We start from the raw sequence: 21,672 nt of genomic DNA, 5'->3' as shown, positions 1-21,672 counted from the left end.
GAAGGAACCTAAAACAAAACCCAAACTCAAAATATATGGACTTGAGAATGACTCCAACCAGTGATGAGGGCTGTTCCTTCCTACGTGTGTTTCAGTATCTTCTGCATTGTTGGCATATAGCATGTGCTGGGCCATATCCTTTAAACTATATTCTTACCCTGAATGGTTGGACTAGATGATCCCTAAGGTCCCTTCCAACCTGGTATTCTAAAAATCTATGAATGTATCTATGCTGGAGGGTTGTGCCTATGGCTCATTACAGACTGAAGGCTTAAAATTTTGCATGTGTAGGATGCAATTTATCTTAGTCATCTAAATTTTCTACATGTAAAATATGGCTATGAAACTTAAGAATCCCTTTAAAGTGGAGAATGGTGTTTCCATACCATCATGAAGTTCTTACAAAAATAAGTATTTAAGATCAGATTAATTACTTTTGAGAATTCTCCTTCAGATCATTAGCTATTAAATAAGTGAAGGTGGTTTTGTTTTGCGTAAGGCAGACAAAATGAATAATCACTGGAGGTGTTCAGGAGGAGATTGATGGGGTGCTTGGTGCCATGGTTTAGTTGATTAGGTGGGTTGGATTGGTTGATGGGTTGGACGCGATGATCTTGAAAGTCTCTTCCAACCTGGTCTATCCTATCCTATCCTATCCTATCCTATCCTATCCTATCCTATCCTATCCTATCCTATCCTCTAGAAATGTCCCTCTTTTTCCATTGACTCTAGTATAGCCAAACAAATTAGCCTTCAGATGGAATAATTAACCCCAATGCTTATTGAATTGTATTATTTGTGCTGAAGCTCAATGGCAGGGATGATGGTGACTAAATAAGCAGTGAGCTAGTGAAGAATGTCCTGAATTTTAACTCACAGGATCTGAGTATTAGCCCCAAAGGTGCTTATAATCTCCTGAAAATTAACTTAAATCCATTTCCACCTCTGACCCAAACTGATTCTAACAGTCTGCAAAGCAGTTCTTTTGACACTCTGATCTTGTTTAGGACTCCTTTGACCTGAAGATAATTTAAAACATCGTCTACACTGCCACAATCTCTGACCTCTAACTCCATTTGTTGTTTGTACATTGCAGATTTACATATTGCACAAGGTTTCTTTCTTCACTGAATTCTGTAAAGCAGAACAGAAAAAAAGTAACAATTTTCCTATTCAGCATATTTGACAAAAAGTTTTATTTATTCCAACTGAACACCACTTATTTGTGGTTTTTTATTCCCTTCTAAATATGATAGTTTGTCAGCTTGTGTCAGTCATTCTCTATTCACTTCCATCAGCTGTGTCTCTGGCTCCCATGAGAACACTCCAGTTTTGTTGCAAGGCCCAGAAAAAATGATAATCAACAAATATTTCTAGGTCAAATCTATTGTCACTCTGTCAGCACGTTCGTGAGAAATACTGCTGCAATTAAACACTGATTCGCCACTCCAACTACCAGCATGACAAATATAAAGCACAGTTTAGTTTATATAGATTTTTAAAAAATTATCCTCTTTAAGAACCTTGTGAAAGATGTGCTTTATTTTATGAAGTATTGATGGGTTTGTTCTTTTTGCAGGGAGGCAAAGCAAGCCATGAACCGCAATTGTGCATTATGAAAAATGTATGGAAAACAAAGTTATTTTAAAACCACCTTCTTTCACCACCACCTCCCTTTTCCCACCATATCTGCCCCTTTTCTACCCCACTCACCCCATTTTCCTCCTTTTTCCCCTCAAATCCCAGAGCACCTGGGCTCTGTTAGCATCTCCTCCCTCCCCAGGTGTGGCCACTTTGCCCTCCCCACCCACTCCCCTTTTTAATCCACCTCAGGAGAGGCAGAAACCCCAAGCTGAGCCCATTTGGGCTGAAGGATCCCCTTCTCATCACTGGTGAGTACCCATGGTACATACTGGGGTGGGGGGGGACAAAGGCCGGGGGGCCTGGTGGCCCCCCGGCCAGTTAGGAATAGGGTTGATTGCTACTCCAATATCATTTGTAGGTGCTGGCTGGGCCTCCTTACTGGGGCTGAGCTCCTCTGTGTGCTATCTTGGCTGGTTAGGGGTTTTACCCCTGGCTCTGGGATGGGTGCAAAAATGGTGGTGGTGGTGGAGCAGGAACTGTTTAGGCAGCGTGGAGGATAGTTTAGAGGGAGTAGAAGCTGGTTTGGGAAAATGAAGGCTGGTGATGGGGGACACAGGGGGAGTTAAACTAGATGACCTTTAGAGGCCACTTCCAACTCTGATTTTATGAACTAGTTCCAACTCCCTTGTCATGGGCAGGGACACCTTCCACTAGACCAAGCCAGCCTCTTTAAGGTTTTGGTTTTTTGTTTTTGTGGTTGGTTTTTTTGGTTCTTTTTTGTGTTTTTTTTCACTGTACATGGAAATCAAAACATAATATGGTAACTCCAAACTGATGGATTTGGGATTTGAAGCTACCTTATTTTGAAAATAAAGTCTTCTGTATATTGGCAGAAGAAACTAAATGATTACATGAAACTAAAGAGGGAATAAAAATGATTGGCATAAGAACCCTTTAAAATCCCACTAAATTTGTGGAAAGGGTTTGGTTATTTCAATACTATCGCTCAGCAGAACTTAGTCTTTGTCTGAAGTTTAGGTAGTGGAAACACTCAAGTAAATTCGTAACTCAAAGACGTCTTTAAGTTGTCTTACCAATATATTAAATTATGTCATTCTTGAAAGAAAATTCCATAATCCATGCCTATTTTTGCAGCCTGACTTGGTAAATTTTGATTCAGAAAAAGCATAGGAAGGATACCCTAGGAGAGTTGGGCTGGATGATCTTCAGAGGTTCTTTCCAATCCCTACCCCTCCCTGATTCTGTGATTTTGTAACAGGCATTTCTTAATAGCTTTGCTTCTGAGTGCACTGAAATATATGAGAATAGCTACTCTTGTGTCTACTGATGTAACTACCCCCCCGCCCCCCCCAAAAAATGTTAATTTAACAGCAACTATTTCAGCAACTAACTTCAAAATCTTCTGAGTCTTACATTTAAACAGATTTCCTTTTTGAGCCTTCATAGTACCCCAAAAATCAAGTTTGGCTTCTGAGCTAGCTGAGAAATACATTTATGGTTAAGAAGAAGTTGGGGATGTAACTCAAGATTCTACATGCATGACTGTCAGAACTGTATTGGAGTTTGGAAATGCCAAGGTTCTATCTTCTGGCCCATTCCAGGAAGGATGGCACTTTGCTTCTTGAGCAAGAAAACGTCTGTGTTCTCATTATACTGCATTCTGTGAATTTACCCAGTGATAGAAAGGATTGAGGCCTTAATACAATAAATGAGTTTCAGCTATGCAGAAAGTGCATTTTTAATCCATCACGGATTATACGAAAAACTTTACTGTCACTTTGGTCAAACCCTTACCCTCCACTACTACACTTCCATTTCAGATGTGCCCTGTGAGCTGTTAGGGTTACTTTTGTAATACAGTAAATTATCTACACACACAGCACCTAGGAATTGCCCTTCTACTAAAAAGGGGGATTTTGCCTTTTTGTTCTCTTCTCTCTGAGATGCCTGCAAGGTAACATGATGTCAGCTGTCCCTTGAACCAGCTATCACATCAATGTGCTGATGACAAAACCTGAGAAAGCCACCTTCACCCAGGAAGCTACATGAATTCAGTCATACCACAGACATGCAGGACTTCCAAGACATTTTTATGACTCCAGGATTTCACTCTAGGGATAAAAGGAGAAAAGGTTAAAAGTGTTCTTGCTTGTTGGTGTACTTCACAGTGAGAGAGGCTATCACACAGAAATCAGTGGTTGTCTTAGGACTGTGTATGTGCTTTCATAGCATTATGCATGGAATAGTATTCTATGAATCTGGAAACTTAAATATAGCCCAAAGTATTCTGGCAATATGTGAAATGCATGCACACGAGCCCAGAATAGATGAGAGCAAAGAAAATGATTGAGATGAACAATCGCATGGAAATAAAAAGCAATGGGCACATGTATAGGAGATGGAAACAAATAACTGAAAGCTGCCTGAAGGCAAGTACTATTGGCAATAATGCAGGGATAATGTTTTCATAGGGATTAACTGTTCTGGAGCACAACATACTTTATATTCAGATAGGTTGATTTGGCAGAGTCTTTACTGCTAGCTAAAACTATTTATTGTGCCTGTGCAGGAAAAAAATCCACCCTTGGATAGCCAGAATGCAGTTCTTTTATCTCACACTGACAATTGCCCACTGGATAGAGCTCAAGAGCTAATTTTCCACTGACAGTCTGCTTCCACAGGATGCCTATTAGAATTTGTGTGCCAAATTATTAATTTTCAAGTCATTATTAATTTTGGCCATGTGCTGCTGAAATTTTTATATCAAATGTGTTAAATTCAGCCTCTGGAAAGAGATTTGATTTCTTTGACCAAATGTCGTTATCCTTACAAAGAGGTACATCTCTTTCAAAGAAACTCCTGAATTCAAAGACCAGCTTTTATCTTTGGTTAGCAATTTTTTTTTTCAACTCAGTTCTGTTTCCCTGGACCTGCTGCTGATTTTCTGTGTGAGCAACTTTGAGAGTGAAAATAGGGTTCCTTTACATGTTGGTTTAGAGCAGGTATTCTCCTTCATAGATTTTTTTTTTTTTGTGTGTGTGTGCTTCAAGGACACCTCACAAAAAGCAGAGACTGCTCTTATCCTCTCTACTCTAGCCTGTACGTTAGAATAAGTCCAGAATTTATGGCTCTGTGAAAATAACATCAGGCCCATTAAACACCGTTTTCCTGCTATACAGAAAAACTCCAGGGGAAAGGAATCCTGAAAATAAATGAGTGGATAGACTCATGGGGGCTAATTTGTGGCATGGAGTTGGCAATTCTGACATGAGGCCACTAATTTATTTGGCTTCCCTTGTCATATACTGTATTTAACTACTAGCAAGAACCAATTGATAGACAAATAATTGCTTCTTCAAGCCAAGCTTAACATAGCACTCATACAATTAAATATGACTTTTAGTATTATAAACTCCTGTTTTCAGAATTATTTTTTATATACCAGCATTTCTGCCAGCTCAAGAAAAGAAACTTACAAGTATTAGAAATGCTTTAAAGAGCTGTTGCAGACTTTAACCAGAGTTTGCTTGCTGTCTTTTTAGGAAAATACTGCCATATAGTGCACCTCAGAAAACCTGCTTTTTTCAGGCTGAGTAGTTCTTTTTCAAAACAACCAAACAAATGGCAAGCATGGATATTGTAACTTAAAATGTAAAATACTGGAAATTATGAATTCCTAAAATAACAAATGGACTACCAAGGCATCCCTTATTCTGCACAAATGAGCAACAGAAAAGGTGAAAATCACCTATGCACTACCTTTACTGTGAAGCTGATGATCAGCTGTGTCTCTGTGAGGCTTTTGATATACACAAAATGGTATGACTGTTCCTTCAGGAAGACTTTAGGATTTGGTCACTGATAAACAATTATGAACTTAGAGTGATGGATTACCATCTAAGTGACTTGTCCTAATCAAGAAACTGAGAGAAATTTCATGTTTGTATGCAATGTTTGTACCAAGTTTATCATCCTATATGTAATATTAAAGCCAATGTGCTGAAGGTGCTTTTTACTCAAATGCAGGAACTGGACCTTGAGGAAAGCAGATGTGTTTTATCCAAATGAAGTTAGGAGAATTAATGAAGCATACAGAGGACAGCACTCAATGTGCCAAAGTGTTACCAGCATCTCTGAAAGTGGGAAGCAGTAATTTAGTGAGAGGAGCAACTGCATCCTTCCCAATAGGCATGTGTGTGAGTTGTGAGACTCTGAAGGGAACTAAGGACATTTGCATTTCTCTGGTACCACAACCAAAGAGAAGCACCTTCCAGCTACCTGTGTTTAGCAGCTGGCTGAAAAGCAGTTGGCTGGAGCTAATTCTGGTGAAAACATACCTATACTAGGAGGGAGGCATCTCTTGAAGTCATCTGCAGGCTGTAGCTGGGGTGTCCTGTGAATATTTCACAGCACTATTTCTTGTAGATGACTCCATTGTTTCAGTTACATGGTTTAATTACATAATTATCTGCAATAATATGTATTGTAAAATTAGGCACTGTAATTGCCACATTAATTAACACCAAGACAATTAAAGGTGTGTCCAGTGCCAAAAAGATACTCGGAAGTGGGACACCGATCTAGTCAACATGGACACAAGAAGCAGTGGTAGCTGGAGCCTGTGAATAAGAAAATAAACTCAAGAACTGTTCCTATTCATCAGTTCTTGTGTATTTGGTACTAGCACCAGGGGCAGGAATCACACAGGCAAATGGCTTTAACCATGTCCTAGCCTGATCAGTTTGACAGACAGGAGCAAATCAGTGCGTATCTGTCAAGAAAAGCTGTGAAAAGTCATGAGTATGTGTATAGGTGTGTAACTTCCTAGTAAGGGATAACAGCAATTCTAGGGTTTATCCTTACAAGTAATAAGGGACACAGGCATCTAGAAGTAAGTCTCAGAATTGAATGTACCTCTGTTGACAAGGTCCATATAAAATCTTATTTGAATTAATGAGCTAAGAGTTTTGTATTATTTTTTTTAAATAACTTTGTTAACATGGGATTAACTTTGAGGTGAACTGTAGCGTTGATTTATGCTTCTGTTTATACTGCTATGCCCCTGGACTACAGGGAGATTCTATTTAAAGCTATATATTCTGTTCTGGGCTATCCTTGCAACCAGACAGCCAAACTTCACAACTTCTTACACAGGTGGGTTTCACACCAAGCTCTTAGAGTGTTTCATATGCATTTCGGCAAAATGGCAAAATCTCCTTGAGCCTTAATTTCCTTGTGTTGATTACTTTACCATTACCATATGGTTTTTTCATTTTTTGTTTGCAATTGAATATAAAATTAAGATAGCTAGCTAATTCTCATGCCAAGTAGTGGCAAGGCATCTCAATTCAGCAATCAATAGGTTTGTAAGTGCAAATAGACTATTCCTGGGAGCCTTAATTAAACATGAAAAGATGGAAATCTACTCTCATTGAAGAAAAAGAAAGTTGATATCCCAAGGTACTGGAAATGTTTAGACTTTGATTAGTAGAAACCTGACTGGAATCCTAATTAATGTCTACATGATAGTAAAAGCTGCATTTAACTTGGTAACTAAGCAAACTCCCAAATGCCTTTCCATAACATGTAACCCAGAAAAAGCACCTGAAGTTTCATTATCTGCACAGCTATAGCTACCCACAGCACCATGTGCTGCAGTGCTAATAGTGATCTGACATCTCAAAGTACCACAAGCAAATGGAGCAGGCTGAAACTCAATGCATGGCTGTGAGAAACATGGTCCAGACTAATTGGATTCCTTTAAATTTTGGAGTACTCGTACCCAGCTACAGTGACTAAGAGCTGTCTGTTTGGGAAGTTCCAGAAGTATGTATCACCAAAGTAATTTAGTTTTCTGAAGGACTAATGAGATCCCCAGGAAGGTGAAGCTGAAGCATGGGGTCAGAGATGATGTATTAGGATGAAAGAACTTGGTTCAGAGCACAAGTTCCCGTCTATACCTTTAAAAAGCAAGAATGTTGTTTTCAAACCTACTGAAATGCTCTTTTAATAGTTTAAACAAACAGGAATGTTTATAGGTCAAGAAATGTGACAGACTGAAGTCCCTAAAAGATCTAGATCAGTTTGTTTCAAGTAACAAACCACATGCATAAAAGCCTTTAGAGGAAGCTTAATGATGAGCCAGGTTTCCAAATCAAAGCAAGTTTCTGCCTATACGTGGTCTGCAGTATAACTGTAGAATGTAGATTACAGTGTAAATCTAGAGTAGGCACTTGATTAAAGGCTGGCCAAAAATGCTGTACTATTCTAATGCATACAAATGATTCCAGGAAGTCATTCTCAAGCCATTCTGTTGGTGGGGGGGGAAACCCAGCCCTCACTTCAGAGAAATAAAATAAGGGCCACTTTTATTTTGACCCATTTAATAATTTCAAGCCTGATGCTGCCAAAGATATCAAGCAAGTGGGTTTAATGGTTTGGGGATTTTTGTATTTCAACCACCCACAAATAATATAGAGACTTCATATGCTCCATTTATGGTTACTCTTAAAAAAACATAGTCAGTATCTCCAGTCTGTCTCTCTATTGTCCATCCTTAAGAGATTTCACCAGTTTTGTGAACACCTCACCTTGTGAGCATTGAGGTGGTATGAAGGAAACTAGGAAATTGGATGTTTCAGGAGGAAGAAAAGTGTTCAGGACTTAACTTTTGCAACTGGTTGGGTAAAGTTTGTGAATCACTGATTAGTCTTGACAACAGCTCTGAAGACTACCTAGCAATGGTAAAACTTGTTGCAACAAATAGCAGACCTGAATAACATAACAGCTATGGGACTTGCCACTGATGGTTTGCTGGTTGGTTTTTTTTTTGGTTTGTTGGGGTTTGGTTTGTTGTTCTTTGATACATTATGCTAGCAATAGCCGTGTCCATCCAAGATGCACCAATCCTTCTGTATTACCCTTCAGGGAAATCATAACTGTATTAATGAATGCAGTGTTTTGCTACAGCAATATTTACTGTATCCTAAATTCATCATTGTGATTTCTCTGCGGAATCTAACGGAGAGCAAAGGTGAGCTGCAAAGGCACAAGGCCTCATAAAAATGCATGAGAGTTTTGGGAATTGGTGAACTTCCCTCAGAAAAAGTAATTTGCATGTTATCCTTGGAAAATTTCCCTAACCTGGATTCTTTCATCAGATCTGTTGGAAACTAGGGCATGCAGGTACATGTTGAAATTTTGAAGCATTCTGGGGTGCATCATCTTGCCCTGGCTGTACATACTCTCTTCAATGCTTTGGACTGAAGCTTGTTTAGAGTGCCTCCAGGAACCACACATAACCATAGAATTACAGAACTATTCAATACTCGGTAATAATTAGAGGTTTGGACTAAACTTCACATCCCCACGCATCTGCTGACTCTGTAAGCCCTGGAGATGCCTTTGGACAGTCAAATGCTTTATGGATTCATGTGACTAGCAATCTTGCCTCTCACAGAGAGGGTGTCAGCATGTTACTTGAATTGTTCAAGCACCAAGAAGATTCATCCCAATAGCCTTGACACTCCACAAGCTGCTATTTGGAGCAATTAAGATTTAGCTATTTAGATTTCATCTCTTAGAATTGTCTGACTTCCTCGTTTTCTAGATTTAGAGTCTCCTGAGACTGTCTGGAGGATATGGGCCATTATGTGCTCTGCAATAGAAGCAAAAAAATAAGTATTTTAGCCTTTAAAATTAGATGCTAGCTAATGATGCAGAAAGAAAAGGACTTGTCCTTTGCCTCTGAAACTGTTTTTCTGCTAACTGTGGGACACTTACTCTCACCATTCATCCCCACAGATTTAGTTTCTAAATAACCATTGCCTTTAAATGACAGCTAGCAACGTGTCTTTTTCACATGTGATAAGAGGAGCTCTCCGGACTCTAAATCCTGCTTGTAGGACTGGGTATTAATAGAGCTTGCACTATAGGATGAGGGTCCTATGATGATAAACAATTTGAAGAGCTCAGTGCAGTTCTAAGGGCTTAAATAAGGATCAGGAATGAAAACTGCCATTAGCATCAGTGAGATTAGGATTTCAATCTAAACTGACTCCATTCTACATTTTTAAAGGCTCTTACTATCCCATGTTGTGATTTACAGCTATATTTTCAGAGCAGTTCACTACCATGCAACATGCTGGTCTTCTGTTTTCATTTCACTTTGCAGCTTAAATGAGAATCCATGTTTATTTACTGTATTTTATTTTTTAATATGGTTGCTGATCCTTAGAGCTCTGTTTACTAAAATCAGATTTTAAAATGTCTGGACATTAAGTCCAGCCATTATTTTTCTTGGGATCAACACGGAGAAAGAAATGCAGCAGGAAGGCATATTACCAATCCCCTCTTCTTCAAGTCATTCAAAGTCAACTTTGAAGTTAACACTGCCTTCAGGGGCTCTTCAGTTTTATTTTTAAATCTAAGAAACATTCTGGTCCTTTGTTTTAAAATTAATGTAGCACAATCTCTGCTTGTTTGAAATTAATATTAAGACTTATGTGGTTTTTCTAGTAGACCTGCATTTTGGCACAGCACCTGCCTATTCATGTTATAAGAAGGAGGAGGAAGAATGGCAAAAGTGGTTTTGCATGGAAAAACACCCAGGCAACAAGACTGTACCTCATTTATTTTTTTTTTTAACTCAGTCCTACACGAGAAGTAATTGTGATCTTTTTGTTTTCGAAGTTATCAGAAACCAAATTTAATACAGCTTTTGGAGCACTAAACATACTTCATCCTAAAAATCACTCCCTTGTGGTAATGCTGGACCACAAAAACATTTGATTTTTTCACCATACTGCTTTTTGGATCCTGCTATATTAATTTTCCTTTCACAGGAACTTTCACTGCATTTCTGGTGAAAGGCTTTTTTTACTCTTTAGGAGCATCTGTTTCTAATGATTTTACTGTCTCCAGTGTGCAGATTGGTATTAAGTGCTTAAGGAATGCATGAAGGATCTTTGCCTCACAGATTGTTCTACAACACACCCTCACAGCAAAACTTCCACTGATGCCAATAATCTTGCTGTCATTTCTTTCAAGGCTCTACTTGCCTGTCTATGTATGTGTTGCTTCTTATAGAGTCACCTGGTGACATCCCTGGTTCAGAGCTACTTTTGCTTCTCAGCATCCAATGCTATTTCTAATTGTTTCTAACATAGTAATAGTAGTTTTATCATTCCATATCAGTCTTAGAAATTCAGTAACACAGCAATACAATTAACTTGTTCAAGGATTTTTTCACTCATATTTACATATATGATGTATTCTATGTTGCAGTTGAATTTAGGTAATGTATCCAACAAACATACTGTATATTATCCAGGAAGACTGTGAGATGCTCCAGATGTGATCTTCTGGAAGGCAGCAATAACATAGGCTACAACCATTGTATAAGCAGATACATCCATATTTATTATAACAATTTGCATGATTTCAAAACATGCTGTCGGCCTTTAGCGAGCTAGGATTTGTATAATATACCTAAATATATAAGCTGGTATAATACACCTAACATTGGTCTAACATACCTAAAAATTTACTTCTGCTATAGGGAGAACTTAACTGGCCAAAAGGCACTCATAAAACCAGCACAGCTCTTCCAGTTAGAAGAGCTGATCCCAGGAAAATCAGTTCCTGCTAGTGCAACTGCATCTGTTAGGCACATCTGTAAACACACACAGCTGTGCTATTCTGGAATCCCACTTCTTCACAGCCACTGAAAGCCTGACAGGCAGCTCTAACCTAACATTTTGAGGAGGTCTGTGCCATCTTTAGAAAGATGCTAGTGTGTCTTGAAAATCTGGATAGAGAAAAAGAGCCTGCAAATATACCCATTTAAATTTCAATAGATTTCTGAGATTCTTTTGTTCTACACATATTAAAATGAAAGACTAGAAATCAATTCCCTTCAAGCATGAAATGTGAGATAGAAGCTAAAAATATGACAAACCACATGATTGTAATTAATTCACAGCATTACTATCTTATTTTTCATTTAAACCTTATCTGTAAAACCCCAAAACATAGCTAAGTAATAGATGTGCAATAAATTCACCAAGTAAATTACTTTAATGTTAGCATTACATCATGATTGCTCTCAACCCTACCCTTCCAGTTAAAGGACCCTTGGTGCTTGTTTCTGATACTAATCCAGAGAATATGCTTCTCATGTTCAGCGACCCGGTTCCAACGAGTAGCACAATATAGAAGCCTATTTTCCACTTAATAAACATGCATAATTCCTGTGAACATTAGCACTGATTATGCACACTTACACACTCTAGGGCATATTCATCTAAACCCAGTGAACTCAAAAGAGCTGAAGGAAAGTGTTTGGCCCTCTAGACCACAAAGGTCTCTTCCAACCTGGTTTATTCTATTCTAAATCCTACAGAGTGATAGAACAGTCTAGAATGCTTTACTGGTATATTTTATTTTAATTAAACTTTTGTGTATTAATTCCTTCAGCTCTCTGCCCACAATGCCAATGTTTTTTGATGTAAGATAAAAGAATTATGGACTTTTCAGGATAGGGAGAAGGAAAATTAACTATTAAGCTTAATCCTTGCTTGCTTTCTTAAGATATTTTCTCTGATGGCAACTGTAGGTTCTATCCTGTCCAATACTACTTGCCACTATTCCCCACAGAAAAGTGGTTAACTGGAATATTGCTAGCAGCCCAGAAGGGCATATCTCATCACAGGTGGAGCAATGAGAGGGTGAGCAGTGCAGATTCAAACTTGTTACAGGGACAGAATTCTGAATTTCCTACAGCTTGATGAGTACAAAACCCACTGTGATAAAGATAAAGCACTCACATCATCGTTGCTACTTAAGAGAAGAAAAAGTCAATTTTGCTTTGACTTCTAATGTCCTAGATGCAGGAGAGGCTTGAAAGACACAACTCCCATAAAAAATCAGATGCACATACCCAGGAAAAAATGTATTCATACAAATTCCTGTCCTGAGCTTTTACCTTGTAGATTTGCATTGGCAGACTTGTTTACAGCATACTGCTGTAAATATGGTGCTGGCTTGAGTTTCAGCTTCCCCAGAATGGTATCCACAAATTTCTCCCCATCCTGTGCTCTGTGCAGACCATAGGGGCAGTGTGACCGTTTTAGGCTGTGCCTTTAAGAAACAGACAGTTGCTGGAACACTCTGGCTGAATGTTTTGAAAACAGAGATATTCTAAATGAATTTCATTGATAGATAGGTAAAATGCAACTTCAACTTTTAGTTCACTTTGAGTCTCAGTCTTTTTTTTTTTTTTCCAGCCTGTTTCAGTCTGAGCAACAGCTGCTGGATGGAGTTAACCTTGAACTAACAGATAAGAAATTAATTCTTGCATATACTTTGAGCTAACAGAATTTCCTCCTTAATAATTACCTTTTCTCTAACTCTTTTTGGGAAAAAAGGGAGGTATGGGGAGAGAGAAGGGGTATGGGGGGGGGGGGACACCCTCCTGGCTGGAGGAGGGAGTTTTGTTCTGTATTATGTTCTTTGCTGTATATTTCTGTATATATTGTGTATATATCCATCTGCATTTCATCCTGCTTGTAAATATAGCTTTTATCCATTTCTGCTTCTCCGACTGAGTTAGCTGTGGTTTCTTTGTGTGTGGGGGAGAACTGAACTTTCTCTCACCACCACAGGACAGCTACTTGGTCTCTTTGTGGCTCAGGGCTTACACTACGTGAGCAATTCTGAAATAAAAGATTTCAGAAACTGCTGAAGCATTCATGTCATTCAGCACCACGGAGGGGAACATGAGCCCTAATACCTAACCATGGATTCTGGATCCCAAAAATCCACCAATAATTTTAATGAACTTGTTAGATTGCAAACAATGCTAAATACGCATCAGTATATAGTCTGCTTAATAGCTGCTTATTTAAAAGGTGTTCTTGACTAAACAGTGTTTAAGGCAAAGTGTAGCACTTCTGGTGGAATTCTTTCTTTTTTTTACCCCCCGCAGTCTTTTTGTATAACTGCTATTTATTTTAAGCACTGTATGATTTGTATCATAATGGAAACTTCAATAGCAAAGGCTTCCAAGCCAAGCTAGAGTAATTCTCCCTTTAGTCAATACAGTCTTCATCTACATTAGTAAACAGCACAGTACAATTGATACAAATATGTAGAGTGGAAGAGTTGTTCTGAGGATCTGACGTCAACATCACACATGTTCTGGATGTTTTACTTTAGACCAATTCTAGCCTATTAGCATGCATTAGATACAGTAATACATTAGGAGTGATCCCAGCACACATCATCTAGCTACATTTCATTAAAAAAAAATTAGTTTCTGTGCCCTGAGTTTGGCCACACCACTCTGCAATTATGATGGAAGAGAAGCAGAGATAATCAAGAAATTCACCTCTAAGTGTTGCTCCTGATAAAATCTAAAATATCCTCAGCTTAGAAAGCAAGACTATGTTCTACTGTGTGTGAGCAAAAGAAAAGATGAGCTTTCTTTGCACCTTAAATGACCAATACCCTTTTATTAATACAGATGAAAGTGTCCCACACAACTCTCAAACAATAAAACATTACATTAAGAAAATGTAAATCTGAACTGAAGCTAAGTCATGTATTTCTTTTCCAATAGATTAATTTATGGAAATCTTCAATAAACTCCAGTTCAGAGCATGAGATAAATGTCATCTCTCCCAACTAAAAATATGTTCATGTAGAGGAATTACTAATCAATACGTGCTGCATGCATTTTTATCCTGAATATGCATTATAGGAACTGAAATGTTGTAAATGTAATCATAATGATTTGAGTCTCCTGCTGGTGGCTCCTCCTGGAAAGATCAAATTTCGTATCTGGGGTTTTGTCTGCAGCCAGCAGCTGGAGTGGACAGAATGTCCTACATAGGAGAAGTTGCCACCACAGCCTACATTCAGATTATTAGATCCTCAGAGAGCCCAGGGCTGTTATTTTACAAGTATTTCTGTGACAGAAGGAGAAGCAAAGCTCTGGATTTACTGCAGCTCACTGTATTTCTCTTCTGCAAAATTAGTATTTTGCTCTGTATATAAACATTGTACATAGGATGACAATAAACTGGATTAAATATATGACAGTAGCATTACAGAGCAATCTCAAAACCCAGAACTACCAAAGCAAGGGAGACAATCTCATTTTATGTGCCTATCTAAAAATATATGAGGCCATAAAACTAAAAGCCAAATATTGCAGCTTAGTAGGACTACAGAGCTGTCTCCAAATTTCAAAAGGAAAATACTGCTGTGTTCTTTATGTTAACTTTTGCACTACTGCTGTTGTAAGCACGGTAACAAGTTTACATAATTCTGGTATTTCTTCATGAGTTAAGTAATTTTTTTACTGTTTTCATACATTTATAGAATACCGGGTTGGAAGGGACCTCAAGGATCATCTAGTCCAGCCTTTCAGGGTAAAAATATCTGTGAACACTTCCAATATTTCTTTGAATGAAGGAAGTCCTTGCAGTTTCAAGTTATTTTCAGAAGATGTCTTCCCCCACAACACAGACACACACAAAATAAAAATCTCTTTACTGTGATTTGCCCAAAAGAAAATTATTTCTAAAGAACTATATAGTTAGCATACTTTATTTGGAACCCGTATATCATAAAGACCAATTAATTTCTTCGGAAATAGGCATGAGAAATTATTAGATGCCTGATTTTGCTGGATGTGCAGCGAGTACTGTCTAAAGTGGAACTATAAATTCAGCAGTCACTAACAAGCACAAAACCTGAGGCAGTAAAAGTTCTTTCATCTGAAAATAACAGTTATTACAAAGTTTGTTGTTTCTTATGAAGAGGATTGTGAGGCAATGTCTCGAGTCATAAATATTAAAATATGAAGACAGAAGCTTATTTATGGAAGTTGGAGTTGGCAGGTTTTGTTAGATCATTCATTAGAAAGGAAAAAAGGGGTTAGGTAGTATTTTTCCAAGCGATCTGGTTCAAGGCTGAAGAAATTTAGGGAAGGACGCATTTACGGGAAAAGACAGTCCCATTTGCTTGCAGAAATTTTCAGTGTACTCAATATTCACTACTTACATTTCAAAGGCATTTTTATTCAGCCTCACATTGTATTTATGAATGCTCTGATTCTACTGTTCATCGCCATTCAGTGTTTTTCCTAATTAAAATTACTTTGAAGTGACTGACCTTTAGGCAGATACTTGATTCTGAATGATAATTATCTTTGTAATATGAACACACTTCTTACGCTGCCCCCCATGCTCTTCCTCTTACAGAATAAATTCATAACAAATATAAGGAAAAGATGACTTTGGACTTGATTAAAAAATGACAAGTAAAACTAAAATAAACTGAACTGCCCAGTTTTTGTCTTCTATTTAAGGAAGGCAAAGAGATGGGGGTGGGGGGGGAAGGCAAGATTTTAGAGAAAGAAATCCTGTGTGCACAGTGCATTATTTATTTACAGCACATATTGCTATGGAACTTCACTTTTTTGGAAATCTAAAGGACAGCCTTTTGTATGAGCAGGTCCAGAAATCACACAGTTTATATTCCAGCAGCACTGCACAGGTACAGTGCCGTTAATTGAACAGGACCACAATCACTCTTCAGAGGTGAAAGAAGTCCATAAATTACAGCTTTTTTCTAAACTTGTAGTTCTGGTCACTGTGGCTATGAGTCATTGGTGTGATGAGGGTAGTACTTCCCGCTTATCTCCTTGCCTTCACTATCATTTCTCCTTGCAAAGGTATTCCTCAGTTTAGATGACTGGCAGCTCTTGGTCATACGTTTATTTTGCATTGTTTTGCAATCTTTTCTAGAGTTAAATAAAAGGAACATAATGAATAACTTACTTTTACGTAGAGCTGCTGAAACTCCTCAAGGTTCAGTCTACCACTTGGACAGTCCTTTAGAAATCCTTTGTACCACTGTTTTAGCTCATGTTCATTGAACTCCGTACTCTTCACCAGATCCTCCATCACCTCAGGGGCGAGCTTGCTATTCTGTTTCCCCATTCTGCCTTAAGAAGAAATAAATTAACACAATTAGCCAAGTTGCTGTGAACATTTTAAACTGGAATTAGCAACAAAGCTTGAATCTATCACTTGTTTTGTGCTTTTAGTCAAATACAACTTCACAGATTCATTAGTAGATGAAAATATAAGCTGTGTTTGAATACTAGAGGATGAAAATGGTGGAGTGTTCAGGCCTGGAGACAGGCTGCTCATCTGCCTATAAATTAGGCAATTTCTACCTTTTCTTTACATTAAAGCTGAAAAAGATATCTTCCTTTTTATTTGAATGTATCAATTATTTTTCTTCACAGATTCAGGGATGTCAACAAAATTATTCTTTACCATTGTCTTGAAAATCTCTTCTGATATGACACCCTTGTTAACAGCTACCCCTCACAAGGCTGTGAACAGACAGGCTTGCAACACACAGCACTACATGATCTGCTTGGAACAAGCAATGCAAGAGTCCACATGCTTTATCTCAAAAAATGATGGAACCAAAAATGGAAAAATAAGTGCAACTGTTATATACACACACAGATGTGTGTATATATACACATATGTATGCATTTAAGTATATACACTTAATAGTTTCATAGTCGATACACAATGTACTGCTTGTATTTAATTGAGTTAGAAGAAATACAGTTAACTCTGGAGATACCCACTACGTTATGCACATTTTGAATGCCTGTTAAACATAAACCATACAGAAACACAGAATATGCATGTGTGTATAGATAAATACAGTCATTTTGCTGCTACTCATGTTGGTCCTTATAGGTCTCTCCAGGTCCCTTGGCATTTTACCAAAGCCTTTGAGAAAATTTTTAAGAAATCCTGTTCTTTAACTTTTTCCAATTCTGTGACAGATGTCTTTCAGTTGGTTTTTTTTAATCAGATGACAGACAGTACTTAACTTGTCCCATACAGCACTGCAGAGTGGTGAATAATTTCTTTCCTGAGCCTGGCTTAGCATTTCCATTTTTATCTTCCAGAATAGCTTCTGCCTTTAACTGCAGCATGTCACTGAATGCATTGATTTCTAGTCCATATCACCACCTATTCCTGATATTACTCTATTGCTTTTGGAATCTTCTGTTTTCAAGAGGACTTTTCTTTCTCTTCAGAAGAATATGCTTTTCTCTTTTCCAACAAATCAATATATAACTTCCTTTATGGGAACCTTCTTTGAGAAAGAACAAATTTAACCATTTCTCCCACTCCGTGTGTGGCCAGCACATTGCCCTGTGCCATACTACTCGTGATACGAGGTGTCTTTCTGAAACACCCCATGACCCATCTCCCCTTTGGCAAGGGGCAGTATGTTCTCCAGTTTGTTCTCATCCCCTTCCACAGCCCCAGGCCTCTGATCATCTTTGCGGCCTTTCTCTGGACCTGCTCCAGCAGTTCAACATCCTCCCCGCTGAGAGCACCAGAACTGGATGCAATACTCCAGGTGGTGTCTCACAAGGGCAGAGCAGAGGGGGAGAATGAGCTCCCTCAACCTGCTGGTCACACTTTTTGATGCAGTCCATGATACAGTTGGCCTTCTGGGCTGCAAGAGCACACTGCTGACTCATGTTGAGTTTTTCCATCAGCTGACACCCCCTCTTGAGCCACTCATTGCCCAGCCAGCATTTGTGCTTGGGACTGCCCTTACTGAGGTGCAGGACCTTGCTCTTGGCCTTGTTGAACTTAATGAGATTGGCTTGGGCCCACCTCTTAAACCTGTCCAAGTTCTGCATAGATTCCCTTTCCTTCAGCATGCTAACCAGACCACATGGTTTGGCATCATCCACACACTTGCTGGGGGGGCACTCAATCCCACTGTCCATATCACTGACAAAGATGTTAAACACTAGTCCCAGGAACAACCTTTGAGGGATGCCACTTGTCACTGATCTCCACTGGGACACTGAACTGTTGACTGTTGTACTTTTTTGCTAGAGGCCCTGCATCTTCTCTGAACTATGAGAACCTGCTGCAAGGAGGTGTTAATTAAGGTTTGCAAAGGCCCCATCCACACATTTTGGTAAACTTAGCACAAATTTGGGGCTATCACTACAAGAAAAATGAGGTTTTGGAGCAGGTCTAGAGAAGGAAAAGGAAGCTGGTGAAGCGTCTGGTAAAGAGGTCTTACAAGAAGCAGCTGAGGGAACAGGGGTGGTTTACTCTGGAGAAATGAGGCTCAGGGCAGACTTTATTGCTCTCTCTACAACTACCTGAAAGGAGGTTGCAGTGAAGTGGGTGTTGGTCTCTTTTCCCTAGTAACAAGTAATAGGATAAGAGCAAATGTCTTCAGGTTGCACCAGAGGAGGTTTAAATTAGATATCAGAAAAAACTTCACTGAAATGGTTACCAAGCACTGGAATAGGCTCTCCATAGAGGTAGTAGAATCACATCCCTGGAAGTGTTCAAAAGATGCATAGATGTGGTGCTGAGAGATATGGTTTAACACCAGACTTTGTAGAGTTAGAGAATGGTTGGACTCAATGATCTTAAACTGAAACAATTCTGTGATTCTAATATGGGAGAGTTCAATATTTCTACTAATTGCCACAGACCTAATTGTACACACAGGTATCCAGAAATTGGCCATTTGGACTAAACAACAGGTCTGCAATTTATAGCATTTAGAACAATTGTCCCAGCCTTATCTTTTTATTCTTCAACTTCTCATGTATGACATCGACCTAAGTTGGCTCAGTCCCATGTGGACTGAAGTATATATAGAGAGAGTACAGTACATTTCTAGCTCCACCTCAGATGGCTTTTAAGTGAAACAGCAGACTGCTTTATTTGTTTTAATATTTAAGGGACCTGTTCATTTCCTCTTTTTTTTTCCATCTTTAAACTGTGTTGCACTTTGCAGCCATAAGGTGCTTTGCTTAGGGCCCAGAGGACTCTTAAAGATTCTCAGTAATTATAGTAACTACCTCAGGTAGATTCATAAGGCATCTTCTGTCTCTCTCAATTTAGCCAAGTGTGCGTTCACTTGACTCTTTTCTCTTGGATCCTTATCTCCATTAATATTTAGCTCAATGACACTTACACGTGAAAAAGAGTGTCTTCAATGGGCAAAAAAATGGATGGTTTTGACTGACACATTTCCTGTAAAAAACCAAACCTCTTATCCATTTATCATGTTCACTTTACAGCCTTTGGACCTGGCTCTAAACAAAGGTGGAAACAGAACTGTGAATCTCAGCACCATCTTTCAAAGTTGGCTATGCTGTTTTCAGTAAAGTGGATGTAAAAACAACAGAAAAAGAAGTGGGTTTGCATGCTTTTAAGAATACATGAATAAAGAACTGGGGAAACATACTCTGTCATCATATTCAGAGAAACAAGACACCAGTTTTGTGCCTCTGCGATTCAGGTCCCTAGTTCTGGTCAGCTGCTTGTTCATAGGTTGTCCATTAAGCCCCAAACACTTTCCAAACATTCCTGATATACCTCACCATATAATATCTTCTAGTAAATGAAAACCACAGATGGCATCTCAACAAGCACTCTCAGAAACTATTTTTTCCACAATATTTGAGGAAGGCATAATTTGGGACTGTTGAGTTCTGTATTCTTATTTGCTGCTCCAGCAAAGTGCAGTGCATAATCTATCAGCTTCTGAGATGAGGGACTGAATAAAATGGCCAAGCGAGTCACAATGCCTTCCTGTAATTAGAGGCACTCATTGTGTCTTCTCATTTTAAAGTTCTTTTCTTATGGAATTGAATTACAATCTGCAAGAAAGCTTAAGAGTCTCATATAATTATCAAATATAAACTCACAGTTCTGGCTCTGGGAGATCCAGTTTATTTGGGAATAAATACTCAAATACATAGATTATCTAGTTAATCATACTCTGACATCTTCTGGGGTTTCATTGAATCTCTTGTTGTTATTGAAAAAATACAATCATCCATTAGCAATGAGTACACCACTGCCAACACATTTAATTTTCTAAAATGAAAACTATTTTTAATTAACTTATAATCATAGTTTCCCAAATATGTTTTGTTTTGGGTTTGGTTTGGTTTTGTGTTGGTTTTTTTTTTCCCCTTGCAAAAATCTATGAATATGCATTAGGAAAAGACAGGAGAGAACAGCTGCACAATCACAAAGTTTTCAAGAGGAGGAAAGGTCACTATGCAAGCATTTCTTTGTCTAGTAAATTTTATTCTCTTAAACTATAAATTTTCTTCCAACTTCCATCCTTCCAGCCGTGCAATGTGACAATCTGAGGGCTATTATTCATCTTCTGTGGCATTTTCTGATTGTTAAAAATCATGAAAGGAAAAAAAAAAAACCAAAACAATTTTAAAAGCCCAAACAAGAAATCAACATTCTTCACCTGGAAGCCATCATGGGGGAGAGATTCATGATAAACAAGGAGCCAGGTACATGGGTGGCACTTAGCATCAGCAAAGCTGTCATGTCTGTTCCAAATTAGATTACTCTGGCAGGAGAATGCTTATTAATATTAGCAAGGGCAACACAATCCAAATTAGAGATCAAGAAAAACTCTAGAAGTCTGATGTTGTGCCACAAGTAGCAACAGCAATAAAGGATGAGTTTGAAAACATATTCTCTTGGGTGAAATGCTGTGAAGAGGCTATCAGCTACCCAGAGAAACAAGCTTTTCAGAAACGCTTGGTGTAGTGGTAATTCAGCACTTCATTAACTAGCACCTTAATTGATGCTTTTACAGGTCCATAGGCAGGTCGTATTTAAAAGACAGAATTTTATCAAACAAGTGATGTGCAACCTGATGCAGTTGCAGGGACAATTTGAGGATGTATCTGCCTGTTGTTTGCACCGCTAGACCTCAGGAGATCTATGCCATCTAGACAAGGAAGCGGGAAAAGGGATGCAGCAGCATCTGAAAGCTACTCCCAAGATGACTCAGCAGCATGGCTTAGCAAACTGATTTGATATGATTTACTGGGAGCTTTGGAGATAATGTGCATTAAGTCATACACAGGAAGAGGAAGACAGTTCCTCCACTTTTAAGATCATACCTGATTTTAAAGCAGTTTTTCCTCGTTTATATCTTTTT

General features: G+C 38.5%; 1 protein-coding gene across 7 annotated transcripts in view; it reads right to left on the bottom strand.

Annotated features, from left to right (window-relative positions):
• VSNL1 (visinin like 1) overlaps positions 1-21,672 on the bottom strand; it is an 89,168-nt gene that overhangs the window by 30,361 nt on the left and 37,135 nt on the right. For 5 of the 7 annotated variants that reach the window (XM_054179876.1, XM_054179879.1, XM_054179877.1 and 2 more), the window contains one exon: positions 16,452-16,618. In XM_054179876.1, the coding sequence (XP_054035851.1) occupies positions 16,452-16,613 (162 nt within the window). In that variant the 5' untranslated portion in view covers positions 16,614-16,618. The remainder of the gene's footprint in view (positions 1-16,451; positions 16,619-21,672) is intronic. The other 2 variants (XM_054179875.1, XM_054179878.1) reach the window with 1 other exon arrangement.

The sequence above is a fragment of the Dryobates pubescens genome, chromosome 3 (genome assembly GCF_014839835.1).
Source record: "Dryobates pubescens isolate bDryPub1 chromosome 3, bDryPub1.pri, whole genome shotgun sequence".
In the NCBI taxonomy this organism is placed as follows: domain Eukaryota; kingdom Metazoa; phylum Chordata; class Aves; order Piciformes; family Picidae; genus Dryobates; species Dryobates pubescens.
Note: the sequence above shows the minus strand (reverse complement) of the source record. Positions and strands in the feature narration are given on the sequence as shown.